Genomic DNA, 15,870 nt, shown 5'->3' with positions numbered 1-15,870 from the left:
CCATTATCCACAAATCAAGAAAACCTGGAACAATGGTAGTCCTTTCCAAAATTCCTCCCAAGACTGCATCAATAACTCATCCAGGAGGTCAATACAGAACCTAGACTTATGTTTAAAGCACTGCAAGGCTCACTTGCCTCAGTAAAGATCCGTGTTCACAATAAGACTGCATAAAAGTGACCCATGGTAGAGTTGCAGGGCCAAAACCACTACTGACCAGAAAGAACACAAAGGCTGGTCTCAGGGGATCCGTACCCCCTGTTCCTATGCCCATGCCCTTTTTTGGGAGACATGAGTCCCATTACATCTGGCATAAAGGTAACATAGCAATAAGAATATTGTCAAACACAGTGATGGTAGTGTAATGGTGTGGGGCTGCTTTGCTGCTTCAGGACATAAGCAGCTTACCATAATTGATGGAACATAAATTCTGCTCTCTACCAGAAAATCCTGAAGGACAATGTCCAGCAATCAGTTTGTGGCCTAAATCGCAGGTGGGTTATGCAGCAGGACAAAGCAAGAATTCAGCGCAAAAACCCTGGAATGTGTCTGAATTAAAACAATTCTTCCAGGAAGAGTGGGGCAAAATTCATCCACACTGATGTAAAAGACTCATTGGCAGTTATCAAATGTTTGATTACAGTTGCTGCCCCACATGGTGGCACAGCCAGTTATTAGATTTAGGGGAGCTATAACTTTTTCATATGAGTGATATAGCTCTTTACCTTCAGTACACGAAACAATCATTTAAACGCTGCGTTCAGTGCTTACTCGAGTTTTCTTTGTCTTATATTAAAATTATTTGGATCTAAATAGCAAAAATAGAAGAAATCGGGAACGGGAAAAATACTTTTTTACAGTACTGTAATACCATGTAATAAAATGTGCTAGTAATGTGCGTCAAAACCAAAAATTAGAAACATTTATGTATATTGTAATGCTACAGTTCATACAATTTATATTGCACTTGTGGCAGGCACATCATAGGCACATGCAGCCTCATGGAGCAGGACTGGATTCAGTCGCGTCGGCAGGGGAGGGCCAGAGGGGGCCACCCCCCCTACATCATGCTGTGCCCCACCGTGTGCCCCCTCAATTGAAACACCATTTTTGTGATGTTTTTTGTAGCAGCGAAGAAGCATTGATTGATGCGGATAAGAGAGAGTAGATAGTGAGAAATGGGGGGAGAGGGGGTGGATGGTGAGAAAAGGGGGGGGAGAGCGGGTAGATAGTGAGAAAGGAAGGTAGTAAGTATATTGAAATAAAGAACAAGAATGAGTGAGAGAATGAATGAATTAAGTTGTGATTGAATGAGAGAATGAATGAATTAATGTGTGTATGAATTGTTGGAATGAGTGAGAGTATGAATTGATGCGTGGACAAATTATGTGAATGAGTGAGAAAATGAATGAATTAATGTGTGGATAAATTGTCTGAATGAGTGAGAGTATGAAATAATGTGTGGATGTATTGTGTGAATGAGTGAGAGAATGAATTAATTTGTGAGAATGCATTAATGAATATGTGTAAATGATTTGTGTGAAAGAGTGAGAGAATACATTATTGGTGCGAATGAAAGTGTGAATTAGAGAGTGACTGTAAAAGTGTTTGTGTGTAAAGACAAAGATGGCACAAGCAGGGTGTTTAAGCCTTGGGGACCAAGATGGCACAGGCAGGGTGTTTATTTGACAAAGATGGCACAGGTAGTGTGTTTATGTGACAAAGATGGCACAGGGCAGGCTGTTTGGGGACAAAGATGTTCCACGCTGGGCTGTTTGGGGACTAAGTTGACTCATGCTGGGCTGTTTGGGGACAAAGATGGCACAGTAATTTGGGTGCTGGTCAGGTTCTATGTTGTATGGCAATGTGGATGCCAAGGCTGGCCTTTGGGGTGTGCAACCTGTGACCTATGCCTATAATTGAACAGGCATACACTGGCAGACTATAGGCACATGCAGCTCTGTGGAGAAGAACTAGATTTCCCCATATTATAGATTTTTTATCCCCCCCCCCCCCCCCAGAATAAGGACGATCAAAGTATATTCGGGGCCAATACAAACCATTGTGAGGAAATCTGTTCATAAACAGGACTATGCATAGGACACGTGGTCATGCGTTTAGACTGGAAGAAAGGAAATTTAGTCTAAAGCAGAGGAAAGGGTTTTTTACAGTAAGGACAATAAGGATGTGGAATTCTCTGCCTGCAGAGGTAATTTTATCGGATTCTGTACAGACGTTTAAACAGCAACTGGATGGATACTTGGAAAAACAGAATATTCGGGGATATAATCTTTAATTATGGTGAAACAGCTTATTGATCCAAGGAGAAATCTGACTGCCATTTTGGGGTCAAGAAGGATTTTTTTCCCTGGTTAGTGCAAAATTGGAAAGAGCCAAACTGGGGGTTTTTGCCTTCTTTTTGGATCAACAGCAACAAATTAACCAATATGAGAAAGGCTGAACTTGATGGACGCATGTCTTTTTTCAGCCTATATAACTATGTAACTATGTAAAGTGGTGCAGCCGCTAGTAATAGTAGTAGAACACTGGGCCTGAGCAGGAGGACTGAATTTCCCCAATATTATATATTATAATGCCTGGTTTTGTCACCAATATTTATTTATCAATGAAAAATAATAGATATGATAGAAAGGTAATAAAAAAAAAATGACTTGTCCACAAATTACAGATGCCGCTAGTAGCATAAATGAGCAACTGCATTAAACTCTACTCAGGAATAGAGGAAAAATGCTGCAGACACAGTAGTACACTACAGTCGTCACTACAGCTTCTCCAATCCACAACAGTTAATTGTCTGCACTAGAATAAACTATTAATTAACGTGCAGTATCGTATATGAGTAATGAGCAATAATCTCAGCCTCTGCTCAACTGTCTCCAACACTCCAACTCCTATTAGAATGTAACTGCCTCTACTGACAAAATGCTGTCAGCACACTTCCATATCTAATGCTTACCCCCATTTTTTTGGCTACTTCTACCTATCAGTCATTGATATGTACCCTCCTACACACAGTCTCTCCCACTTTACCTCATCAAGAAGCACCAAAGTGGCTTGTAATGGTGCCAAAATGGCTTGTAATGGCAGCTACACATGGCAACGAATCTAACAAATCAAAACACATTTTTGTTTTTGTTAGTTTCGTCAGAGATCGCCCTTGTTTTGGTTGATTTGTATGAATGCAAAAAAGAATGCACAAGTCTAGACACTGGCTACTTTCTCATCCTGTTTGAATAATCTGTAGCAGTGGATTAGAGGCCATATATAGTTTTGGGAATGTTGTGGTGGCCTGTGTGTTGCTCTTCATCATATTTAGGAACAGAATACCATCTACAGCCTCTCAGGACATAACTTACATAGTCAAAAAAGGAAATAAACATAACTTTTGCGTGAAAAGATCACTTCTGCAACATGTTGGGTATTTCTAATAGCATAAACCTAACCATTATTTATTTTGAGTCTTCCTAAACCTGGACCAAAAATCCCAGCCCTGCAGATAGAGATATGCACATTCCAGTCAGCATACAGTGGCCTCTGTCACCGTCTACCAGCACAATTGTCTGAGATAATTACATTGTTTAATCTAATCGCAAACTCCATTATCACAATCCAGCACAGCGCTCTCACAGAAAAGCCCCTATTAATCCCATCATTAGGAGAAAAGAATCTCTCTAGGGCCACAAGCCTGCGCTCATCCCTCTGTCCCCGAGCTAGCAATCCAGGCTGCCCATCTCCAGAGCTTCCACTGCCTTTCCCCGCTCCAGCTAATTAGCAGATGCATGCGTGTGCCTGCGTCTCCTTATTAATCCTGAGCGCCATAAACAAACAGCAAGGAAGATTCTGCTGAAGCGGCATGCAATTTGGAAAGCAATAATACACAAATCCAATTTCAAACACAATAGTTTGAGAATTGTGTCAGACTCTGTAACTATCACAGCACTCAAATTCAATTGCTAGGCTCCTTTCCCAGCAGCAAGCTGAAATTAAATATATTTTTCTCAATTTAACAACTTGCTGACCATAAATTAAAGCAGTTTTCAAATATGTTTATATATGTATCATTGGGTACATATATAGCATATGTATGTATATATATATATATATATATATGTGCAATAACATAGTGAAAGAAAATAATAAAAAAAAAATATATAAAATGTACAACTATTGCTTATTTTATATATGATAATTTTTGCCACAGTTTAGTATGTGGTGTTAACGCATGTTAACTTACTTATAAAATTGGCTTTACAGCAATTAAAGTTCCAGTGGTTAATATTGGGTAATGCCAATATTATATACAGTTGGTTATATATATTATTTTATATATTTGATTATACATATGTATATTATATACATTGGTTATATACATTTTTCAGCAAGGCATTGATGTTCATTTACATAACATTTTTTTTTTTCACTTGCATTTTCTTTACTGAGTCAAAGTTTAGTGTATTCTTCTACACTGTAACATAGACCAACTGGAGAGCACTTTTACAATTGCATGTTACTCATGTTACTATTTGCACTTTATTATCCACTAGATTTTCATTAATTCACAGAATGATCACCACCAGAGTACACCTGTGCTTTTGCTTATATATTGCTATCTTGTTACTTTCAAACACGTCTTGATGAAAGTCAACAAGGGTAACATAGTAACATAGTTCATAAGGTTGAAAAAAGACCAAGTCCATCAAGTTCAACCTATATACCTATTGTGTCCCTACTGTGTTGATCCAGAGGAAGTAAAAAAACCCTTATGAAGCAGATGCCATTTGCCCCATACCAGGGGGAAAATTCCTTCCCGACTCCAAATATGGCAATCAGAATGGTTGACTGTCTCAGTCCATACTTGTGGACTTTTTCTTTCTTTTTATTTATAATTTGTTCACTAACATTCCCATCCCAATAAAATACATGTGAACAAGAGAATACTTGAAATATATATTTTATTAAAGTCAGCTTTGGATAGTTTTGGCCATGGTACAGTCAGCTTCGCCTTCAGCAGCCTGACAGGAACAGTAGTCAATTTTATTTAGTTAAATAACATAGACACTTAACACATGATAAACACGTGGTACAAACATGCCAGAACGCAACAAAATTTTAAGCCAACCCGTTTGTTCGTAAACAAACATCACCAGCGCTTTACTTAAGACTAATTTAAACGTTCCTAACAACAACACCGGCTGGCATAACTGTAAAACCGTATGCCTGTTGAGACCACCGGCACCACCACCAGATTCACAAGGGCTCAAGTCGAAAGAGTGTCCTGCACCTAATCCTAGGGGTTGTGCACCACAGGTTCAACCACACCTCTAGGTGGTTAACCCTTGCACCATGTCAGCCCACTGAACAACTGCCACAGCCAGAAGATGCAACCTGAATTATCATTTAGTGCACTTGGATAATGGTTGGGATCCATTGTATCCGGAACATTTGTGTTTAAAGCCTCCAACAATAACCCTTTGGCATACTAGCCTGTGACACAGAGACTAGGGAGGTACCGGCTATACCCAAAAAAGGACCCTTCTCATCAGTGTGTGTGTGGAACCAGGCCTACCTGCCGCTAAATGCTCGCTCTGGCCCTTATGCCTCATCTGCTTTTTGGGCTGATTAGAGGGAAAAAGATCTACAATGCAATCGATTTTAAATTCTTCGCATTGATGTGCTAAAACAGGAGGAGGCTTAAGCAGCCCTGCATGACAAAGACATAACTCTTTAAACCTGAAACAGAGAGAGCAGGTTAGATGCATAGCGATAAATGCATTTATTCAGGGTCCTGTAATGGGCAGTCAAGTGACGAGGTGTCCAATTTCCATGGGTCCTTCTTGCTGGAAATGGAGAACTGACTGGTGTTTGGGGAAGAATGGAAGATGCATCTTCTTCAAATGTCTTAATTCAAAATGAGAGTCGCATAATTTTGCCCTTTTTTTGTCAGGAATGACCTTTCTAACTAGCTCATCTTTAAGATTCTTTGAAAGACCAAAACAAAACAGGTCTAACAGTGCCACATTATTCCATGCTGTTCTATAGCCCAAACACTAAATTTTGTAATTTATTCTCAGACCTAATGGCAGGTTTTGTGTTTTTGCTATGTCTGTGATTGCCTATTAACTCATTTAGTGCATCTCCACTTCTTTTGAAATCAAGAAAAACTCCAAAAATGTATTTAGGTATTTGTCCTGTTCTTGGAAACACCTCATATGCCTGGTATTTTATGGGTAGTGTATGGGTTAAATATGAATGACGCGCCTCACTGTTTCTAAACAAGGTTTTTCAAACTAATATTTGAAAGTTGACATCCCAAAGGACAGGCATTTTAAGACTTTTTTATATATCCATTTTAGCGCCAATCTATCCTAAACATTGCAGTAAAATTTCATTTCTTTCATTTTTAACAAACCCATTCTATACAAATACAGTATTTTAGTAGATTTCTTTCCCTGAGTACGTGAAATTACTGAAACAACTTGTGACGTGTATTCAGAACCCCCTCCCCTTTTTTGTATTCACTTCAACTAAATTGACTAATTTACTCAAGACTTATCATGCATGGTGAATAAGCTATTAACGCTGAAATATAGTCAAGGAGTTCCACTCGTTCACAATGGTAACAAGGAATGTAGAATTTATATATAAATAAATTGTTGGTTCGGTATGGGAGTCATTGGGAAGGAAGAAGGGAAGAATGGTAAGATGATATACCTCCAAATCCCCTTATGACTTCACAAAGTATTGTTTATTAGTTAAAAGTGTTATGCTCAAGATTTATAACATTTGATCATTAAGTCACTATTTTGCAACTGATTTAAAGATTTTTTATCAATATCACTTTATAGAATTTTGGGTTCTACTCACTATTATGGGTTGGTAAATAACTCACTATTATTGGAGTTAAAGATTCCTTAGTGATTCACTTCTGCATGGAAGTAATTCAAGGACCTTTGAGTTGGCACAAAAAGAACGTGTTTATATAGGAGGGGAGCACATGGCTATTAAAAAACGGCAAAAACAAATGTAAACAAAAATGACCCGGACCACTATTACTGGTTGGTTTACTAATATTGAAATTGAGTTTTTAGTTATTCACATCTCTATAAAAATAATTTAAGGATCTTGGTATAGGTACACAAAAAATGTGTTTATATAGGAGGGAAGCATATGGGTCAGAAGAGTGCAAATACAATATACAAGATAAGGGGTGATTACTTTTATCTAAAGTAAAATGCAGAATTTTAGTTGAATTTATATAATGTTATTGCAATTATATAATGATCCACGATGTAGTAATAGGATGATTTATAACTTTTACTTGTGATAATATGTCGTCATATACCTCCTTATTTGATGCCCCTAACCTAACAAGTTCTGCAATAAAAGCAGTAGTTTGCATAAAAGGGCAAAAAGAAAAAGAGTCGCCGCTATAATTATCTCAAAGGGCTACAATTTATATATATATATATATATATATATATATATATATATATATATATATATATATATATATATATATATATATAAGACAAAGACGAGAGTGGTAAATATCAAATTTTAATAGCAAAGAATAATTATATTATGGTAACATGAAACAACACATTGAAAGTAAATATTAATATATTAAAGCAATCCAAAAATTGCATAAGTCAGTATATATGACAGGACAAGAGGCCTATAATTGCACAAGCACGTTTCCAAAGAAAATGTGAGAAAGGGGATATTTCCTTTCCTGATTTCCTTTCGCATGTGATAAGTCTTTAGAAAATGTTTCCTCTCCCAAACCTGTATGGTTGGAAATTTAAAGAATAGACATTGAACTAATTGAACCATTTTTAATGTTCTCGTTACAAACGGACATTCTTAAAAGTTTATATATAAAAAATATTATCGATGACAGTTTAAGGACCACAATTCTTTTCCTTAGAAAATGTTCATATTCAAAACCATATCTTAATGTCCACTCTGATCGAATGTATGGAATTTATGATTGGCACTTAAATTTAAAATTCTTGATCAAGGAATTATTTTACCTTTTGATCAATCGCAAATTAAATTTGGTCTACCATCCAAACAGATATTTAATTATTTAAGACTAAAAAGTCTTATGTCTTTTGTAGAACTAAAATTATTTATTATTTATAATCGCCACTTTAAAAAGAAAGTAATTTCTAGTATGTCAAAGTTCCTCCAACGATCTCCATTGCAAAAATAAATTACATACTTCTTTTTCAAGGATATATACAAGGAATCTTACTGACAAGAACATTAATTGCTGCTTTTTGCCCAGTTGCTGGAGATGTTCTAAAGAACTGGGATCCTATCTGCATATTTGGTGGGACTGTAATGAGCAAACTTCTACCAAAAGAAATTTGCAAAAGCTCCTGCAATATATTCTAGAGGTATTCTATAGGAGGAAACTGGAAGAAATCTGGTAGTCTTGCCTGGCAAGAAATTATAAACCAGATTGAATTACAATTAATATTCAGATTTGGGGGGTCGTTTTATAATCAGGGTCGTCTTATATACGAGCAAATACGGTAGCATTTGCTCGATTATAAGACGACCCTGATTATAAGACGACCCCCCAAATCTGAATATTAATTTAGGAAAAAAAGAAAAAGCCTGAATATAAGACGACCCTATAGGAAAAAAGTTTTACCAGTAAATGTTAATTCATCTAAACTATTTTTTTTTTATAAAAGCTATGATTGAGAAAAATATTTTGGTTTTATTTCCTTCTATTTTCCAACCTGCCCCCCCAGTTATGCACATCTGCCCCAGAAATGCCTTATGCCCCCTATATGCCACTGTGCCCCATGATATGCCTTTTAACCCTCTAAATGCCACTGTGCTCCATGATATGCCTTTTAACCCTATATGCCACTGTGCCCCATGATATGCCTTTTGACCCCCTATGTGCCACTCTGCCTCCAGAAATGCCTTATACCCCTATATGCCACTCTGGCATTTAGAGGGTTAAAAGGCATATTATGGGGGAAGAGTGGCCTATAGGCATTCAGGAGGCAGAGTGGCGTATACAGGGTTAAAAAGGCATTTCTGGAGGCAGAGTGGCATTTCACAGAGCACTCTGCCTCCAGAAATGCCTTATGCCCCCCATTTAACACTCCCCCCCACACACACTTACCGGTGCTTCTGACTTTCCTGTCGTGCTTCTGACTTCCCTGTCAGCCGGGGCAGCGTGTAGATCCCACGCACTTACGCTGCAGCCGGAAGGAGGCGTGGATAGCAGCGGGGGTTGTCTGCGTCCATCGCAGACCTTCCCCGACTGTCAGAGATCAGACAGCCGGGGAAAGTCTGTGCGATGGACGCAGACAACCCCCGCTGCCAGCCACGCCTTCTTCCTGCTGCAGCGGAAGTTGTCTACGCGAATCGCGTAGACATCTACAAGCTGCCCCAGCTACACAGACCGGTAAGTGGGGCGGGCGGGAGGGAGACAGGAGGATCCAGGTCCCCTGAAGCTGTGGGGGATCTGGATCTTAGTCGTCTCATAGTCAGACCTATTTGAGGTCTGATTATAAGACGACCCCTATTATAAAACGAGGGGTATTTTTCAGTGCATTTGCTCTGAAAAAAACCTCGTCTTATAATCGAGCAAATACGGTAATTTGGAACCAAGATTTTTCTATGAAACAGCTCTATTGAGACCAATAAAGAAATCTGGCAACCATGGTTAAGCTTTGTCTCTTAATGAATATAAATCCTCAGTGAGACTCTCCTGATTCTTTCTCTCTCCATCACCACTTGTTCTCATATTTGTTGTAAGAATGATCTAAATTTAAACTAAATTCTTGTAACCTACCAACTGATTGACAGTTTTTCTTCTACTGAATACAAAGCTTGTGAACTGCAATCTACCTTGCATTACTGTATAGATATGTGAATCAAATATTGTATGGATGCATTCATTGTCTGACAGAAATGAAATGTAAATAATAAAAAAGCACCCTCCGAGTACAGGGACCATATGCATTGGTAAGGCATGGTCTTTAGGCACTGCAGGTTCAAAATTGGAACATGCGCATTACAGTTTGCTGGGTCTAGGTTTCATTTGAGACACAGTAGAGGTCCCATATTTTTTAACCTCTTATTTTAAAAAACTTAGACAGCTTGGGGAATCTAGTTAGGGGCATATTGGCTTGTCCCATGCAGCTAATTCCACACCAACATCTTTTAAAGTTAGTCTAACAAAAAGGGAAATATTTTTCACTTCCATTTTGCAGTTCTACCAGGTTTATTTTTCTGAGTGCATATGTGAAAGAACAAAAAAGGTCTTGATTTGTGCTTAGTAACCCCCCCCCCCCGAGTTCAGCAATACCCCACATGCATGGATAAGTCATGTTTGATGACTTGTAAGCCTACTGACAGGGAGACGAATCAATAATCAGTGACTTAAAATGTCACTGATGGGTGACCAAGTAATAATTATGTGGGTTTTTTTATTATTACCTTAGATGATCTCTCTTTCTAGGCTGCTATAATGATCAGATCCCTCCTATTGGCAAGGAGTGATCTGATCATCATCAGCCAACTTTTGGCAGTTTTAACGGCTGCAGATCCTTAACTCACAGCAATTGACCAGGAAGCACCCTTGACTTCCAAGTCAGTGCTATTATTATTATTTGTTTTAATCTTTTAATGCTGATGGAGCTGGTGGAGCACAGGAACCGGCGTAAGGAATATTGACTGATATTTAGTCCCCACAAGCTTGCAGGGACAAATATTAATCCCTGCATACTGCAATCATGTCATGGTACCAGGTACATCACAGAACCAATGAGCCCACTTGGGCATGACGTACTTGGTACGTCTCCAGACGTGAAGGTGGAGGTACTGTAGTAGCGACCAAGCAGGAAAGAGCCTACGTTTTAAATGTAACTGCTGGATGTAGACACCAGTGGAGCTCTGGGACGTGGGGTAAACATTACCTGTGTAACAGTGTGAAACGCTTTATCTGAGTCCTGTTACTGTTACAGAGACTTTGTCTAATGTGTGATCCTTGGGACTATAGGGTTAGACTATAACAGACTATAATTTATATTTAAGCTCCTTTACACAATTATACAATTTATAAGAATAATCTTGGATCCTATTATAACAGGTTTGATTTCGTCTTAATATGTAGATGTTGAATTGCTGAATACACAACGACCCTTTAATTTAGGGCACTTCTAATTTGACAAGTGGTAGTACTAAGAAACGACTAAACAAAACAAAAAGTTGATGTGCAAAGAATCTCATCTGCCTTTTTTATTTGTGTAGGTGAGAAGCTGGGCACTTCTCTGCATTTGTTTCATCAGTTGGTACCTGGAGACTCGGCCACAGGGAAGCAGCATCGTCTGGCAGCAGTCACAGCTCTTACTGTGTCAAGGTACAAAGCTTGATCTGTTCTACTCCCTACTTTGGCAATATACAATCATTATTGTCATAACACCAGTTGCCCTTTTTCACTTTTTTATATATTCTAAAAAAAAAAATATGTTGTGATGTCTTAGCAGTGGGCAGCATTTATGTGGAGATGCTGTGTCTCCACACTGGATGTGAAATACTGTTCTTCCCTGGCATGTTCACAGGATTCTTGCTCACCCAATGGTTCTGTTAAACGACAGGGATGCTGTATTTAAGGAGGTTGTCTACTGAGACTGAGCTGTGGTTTGATCTTGTTTATTGTGCCACTTGGAAAAGTGAACACTTGCCAAGCCAGCGCTGGCAATAGATGTGTTTAGCATAAAAATGGGAAAGCTCTGGGGGGGAGGGGGTCTAAGAAAGCAACAAATGTGTACTGCAGAACCCTTCTTACATTTGCAGGCAGGACATAGAAACATACAATTTGGCGGCAAAAATAAACAAACAAGATTTAACTTCATGCACTTGTATATTGTTAGAGGAGATTTGATGGCTTAACTGTGCCTTTAAATCAGTAGGTGAATTTTGTTTCACCCCACCACTACTGACTTCTTGAAAGAGAAAGCACACACTCTGTGAGAAGAGAGACATGCATACAGATACAAACTGTGCTTCCTTCTGCCGAGACACCAGCGGTTAAGCCCTTCGGCACCAGAGAAAACCAGCATTATAGCGATGAAGGGGGATGCTGCTGCAACGGAGTTGCTTTAGCTTGCCGTAGTGTAGCTTATGCAGAGCTGGTACTGTCCTAAAAGGGACAGTGAGCTGTTATAGCAACCCACCCAAACATCAGACAGAACCAATGTTGAGGTGAGAACAGAACACTTTATTGCAGAAACACACAGCCTTATATACACATCTCAATCAGATGAGGAATGTAATTAGTTTAACACACACAATGGGTCCACCAACTACATATTTGGGAACATACACATGCTGTTTTGGGGCCTTTCTTGACCCCAAGACCCCAAGAAAGTACGTTTATACTTCACCAGTTCATGGCTGACTTTCCATCCGATGAAGAGTTCCAGGGCTCTTAGATGTTTTCCGCTTTGTTATGAATAGGTGGCTTTCCGGGCTTCCCTGTGGAGCACCCACTTAACCACAAAAAATGTCATTATCCGTCCTTTGGCGTCCGAGTGACACCTGGTTAAAGTTCCGATCCGATTTCTATGTAATGCACTGGGCATTTTCGGATTTCTTGAGGACCAGAAACTTTGGTCAGTTTATGGAGCGCTGTCTGGAAAGCATAAATAGGGTTCCAGTTGGTCTCTCTGCTTCCACCCCGTAATCCTATCAGATACAGGGTGACTTAAACATAAATCCACCGAGTGGAAATGATGTTAGCAATCCACACAATGATAATAGTCTTTTATCGGAAACAGGGCAATCAGGCACAGGGCAATCCTAGTCCCAGCAGTCCCAAGGCCCTTCCAGGAGTCCAGGGTATGTTTTTTTCCATGACAGTGCTTTTATTGAATATAATAATAGTTATAATATTTACTCAAATGATACATAAAATTGACATGTTGGTGATCGAGTGGAAGCATTAGACCATTACAGCATTAGAATTTGAATGTAGATATGGTGTGTTACAATCTTTTAGACTGTTCAGCAGTTTTAAAAATACTTCTAGTTGGTTTCACCCTAGTGCTGCTTAGGAGCTCTTTATGCTATTTATATTGCAGACACACACATCTAAACTTCCACCTGTCTATTATATTGTCATCAATTATAAAGCAAAATATCAGTAATCTTTATACAAACTGGTAAAATCTGTTTACGCACAATGAAAACCCATGGAAACATCTGGGAAAAAAAGCTATGTGGTATAGCTGGAGGCACTAGTAGCAGAAAGCAAGGGCAGATCTAGAGCCTGACCTTGGGATGGGGCCTCACACTAAAACACACCCTGATACAAACATCCAGACACATGTACTGTGACATACTGAAGCAGAGCATGATCCCCTCCCTTCGGAGACTGGGCCGGAGGGCAGTATTCCAACATGAAAACGACCCCAAACACACATCCAAGACTGCATTGCTAAAGAAGCTGAGGGTAAAGGTGATGGACTGGCTAAGCATGTCTCCAGACCTAAATCCTATTGAGCATCTGTGGGGCATCCTCAAATGGAAGGTGGGGGAGCTCAAGCTCTCTAACATCCACCAGCTCCATGATGTCGTCATGGAGGAGTGGCAACCTGTGAAGCTCTGTTGAACTCCATGCCCAAGAGGGTTAAGTCAGTTCTGGAAAAAAATGGTGGCACCCATTTACGCCAAGTGGTAGAGTGGACTATAGAGGCACCAAAGCTGTGGCTGTCTATTGAGAACTCCTTTTTCACACATCATATTTCGGTTGCTCCTTGGCTGGATGAACGTTTTAGAACTCTTACGACAGGCACCCCTCCTACGATCACGGTCACGTTAAGGTCACGCAGCACAACAGCTATTAACCACCACACCCGGACCATTATTTCCCATCACACACAACCCAGAATTACATATTTATGTTATCACTGGTATTCTTAGACTATTGACACCCAAACAGGTGAAATGTCTCAGGATATACCATGTTATCCGGGGTGCCACTTTTAAACCCATCACAGACTTGACCCAACAACCTTTCAAGCGACTTTTCTATAGCATCAGGTGAAGCATTTTGTCTCAGCGCCGCTCAAGTCACTAGGATGTTAAGTGGTTTTGAGCAATTGTGTCTTTCGCCCTTTGAACCCTCCCATCTTTTATCTAGAATTTACGCTTTACTTTTGAACAAATATGGTAATACCAAACCATTTTATTGTAGTTTATGGGAAAGGGATTTACGGAGGAGGATTGGGATAAAATGTTACAGAACATACACAAAGGGGTTATGTCCAGCAAGATCCAGGAACGTTCATTCAAATCTCGTTGGTAGAAGGTTCCTGCAGATATTCATCATTATCTCCCTCAAGTATCAGGATTACGGGAAGGTTCATATATTCACTTGTGGAGGGAGTGTGATGACATTCGTAGGTTTTGGGAGATTGTGGTTTCGGTGATAAGGGAGGTAATGGACCCAGACTTTGTTAGTTCCCCTGCAGCACTCTCTCACGATGTGGAGGATTTGGTAGCTGCTTCTGGGGGTAAAGAGTATAAAAATGGTCTTAATTGGCTGCCATGGTCGACCTCTGTTTCCTCCGTGCACCTTTTGGAGGTATACTCTAACTATTCTATTAGGTTACTTAGGACAGAATTTTCTATAACATTAGTTGGAGTGATTGTCACTTACTACATTTTCCATTAAATCTCAAGGATTGGAAACACACTGTCAATGTCTCCTGACTTTTACCTTTTGTTTTGGGTTGCAGCTTATGGTTAACTTGTCACCAGTTTTCAAAAATGTTTTTGTCCTTCTCATTCTCCACACATAAAGTACAAGCTCTGGTATGTCGATGTACATTTATTGCATTCCTGTACTGTTAATGTTAGCACAGCTAGAAATTTCCTATTTTACATGGAAATAGCTGTGAACTCAAATGTTTGAATGGTGATGTATATGGGCCACAATATTTGCCTGGTAGCTTTGATTTATGAGGGGACAGCCTAGGTCTCCTTGATTAACCATCTTAGCTTGAATCAGAGAACTTTATCCTAGGTTTTTTTTGTATCTCTCCATATAAAGCCTGAAAAGCCTGATTGTATTAAATCAAACCAGTTCTTTTGGACCTCTTAAGGTATCATCAGAAATAAATAAGGCCACTTTGGAGTATATATCCTATCCCACCATGATATTTTATTGCGCCTCCCTTACAGATTTGTTGGTCTGCCTCACTTCCGTCATTACCGGTATTTTAATATCCCTTGTATTAGGTATACCAAGATACTTAAAATATTTATTCATCCAACACAATTGAAGATTCTTTTGCAGTTTTTTAACCATAATGTCTTCTAAATTTTTAGACTTTTCAGACTTGAAATATATATTTAATTTGTAATTTGAAATTAAACTGTAATTTTTAATTTCTCTCATCAGTTAACCAAAGGAAACAGGAAGGTCAATAACAGGGATTAAAATATAATCGGCATATAGACAGATATTTAAATCCGCTCTACTCATTGGAAACCCTCTCATATGGATGTTATTAGGCAACTTTGTGCCTAAATCATCCATCGGGCAGGAAGTGACATGACATCCACTTCCTGCATGCTGAGTCAGTCTGCACACAGACAAGCTATATGGGCATTAACAAGCTTGTTGGAACAAAGATGGCAAAGGCACGCTGTTTGGGGCCACAGACAAGCTGTTTGGTGACAAGGATGGCATGGCACAAGCAAACTGTTTGGGAACAACAATGGCACAGGCAAACTTTTTGGGGACAACAATGGCACAGGCAAGCTGTTTGGGGACAAAAATTACACAAGCAAACTGTTTGGGGCACTGAA

At 39.2% G+C, this 15,870-nt stretch overlaps 1 protein-coding gene across 1 annotated transcript in view; it reads left to right on the top strand.

Moving 5' to 3' along the window:
- WDFY4 (WDFY family member 4) overlaps nucleotides 1–15,870 on the top strand; it is a 171,677-nt gene that overhangs the window by 142,186 nt on the left and 13,621 nt on the right. The window contains exon 54 of the mRNA XM_089500353.1: nucleotides 11,305–11,413. Coding sequence (XP_089356479.1) covers nucleotides 11,305–11,413 — 109 coding nt within the window. The remainder of the gene's footprint in view (nucleotides 1–11,304; nucleotides 11,414–15,870) is intronic.

Source organism: Sceloporus occidentalis, unplaced genomic scaffold (assembly GCF_023333645.1).
Source record: "Sceloporus occidentalis isolate IW3139 unplaced genomic scaffold, rSceOcc1.0.p SCAF_152, whole genome shotgun sequence".
Classification (NCBI taxonomy): Eukaryota; Metazoa; Chordata; class Lepidosauria; order Squamata; family Phrynosomatidae; genus Sceloporus; species Sceloporus occidentalis.
The sequence above is the reverse complement of the archived record's forward strand: the minus strand, read 5'-3'. Positions and strand labels throughout refer to the sequence as shown.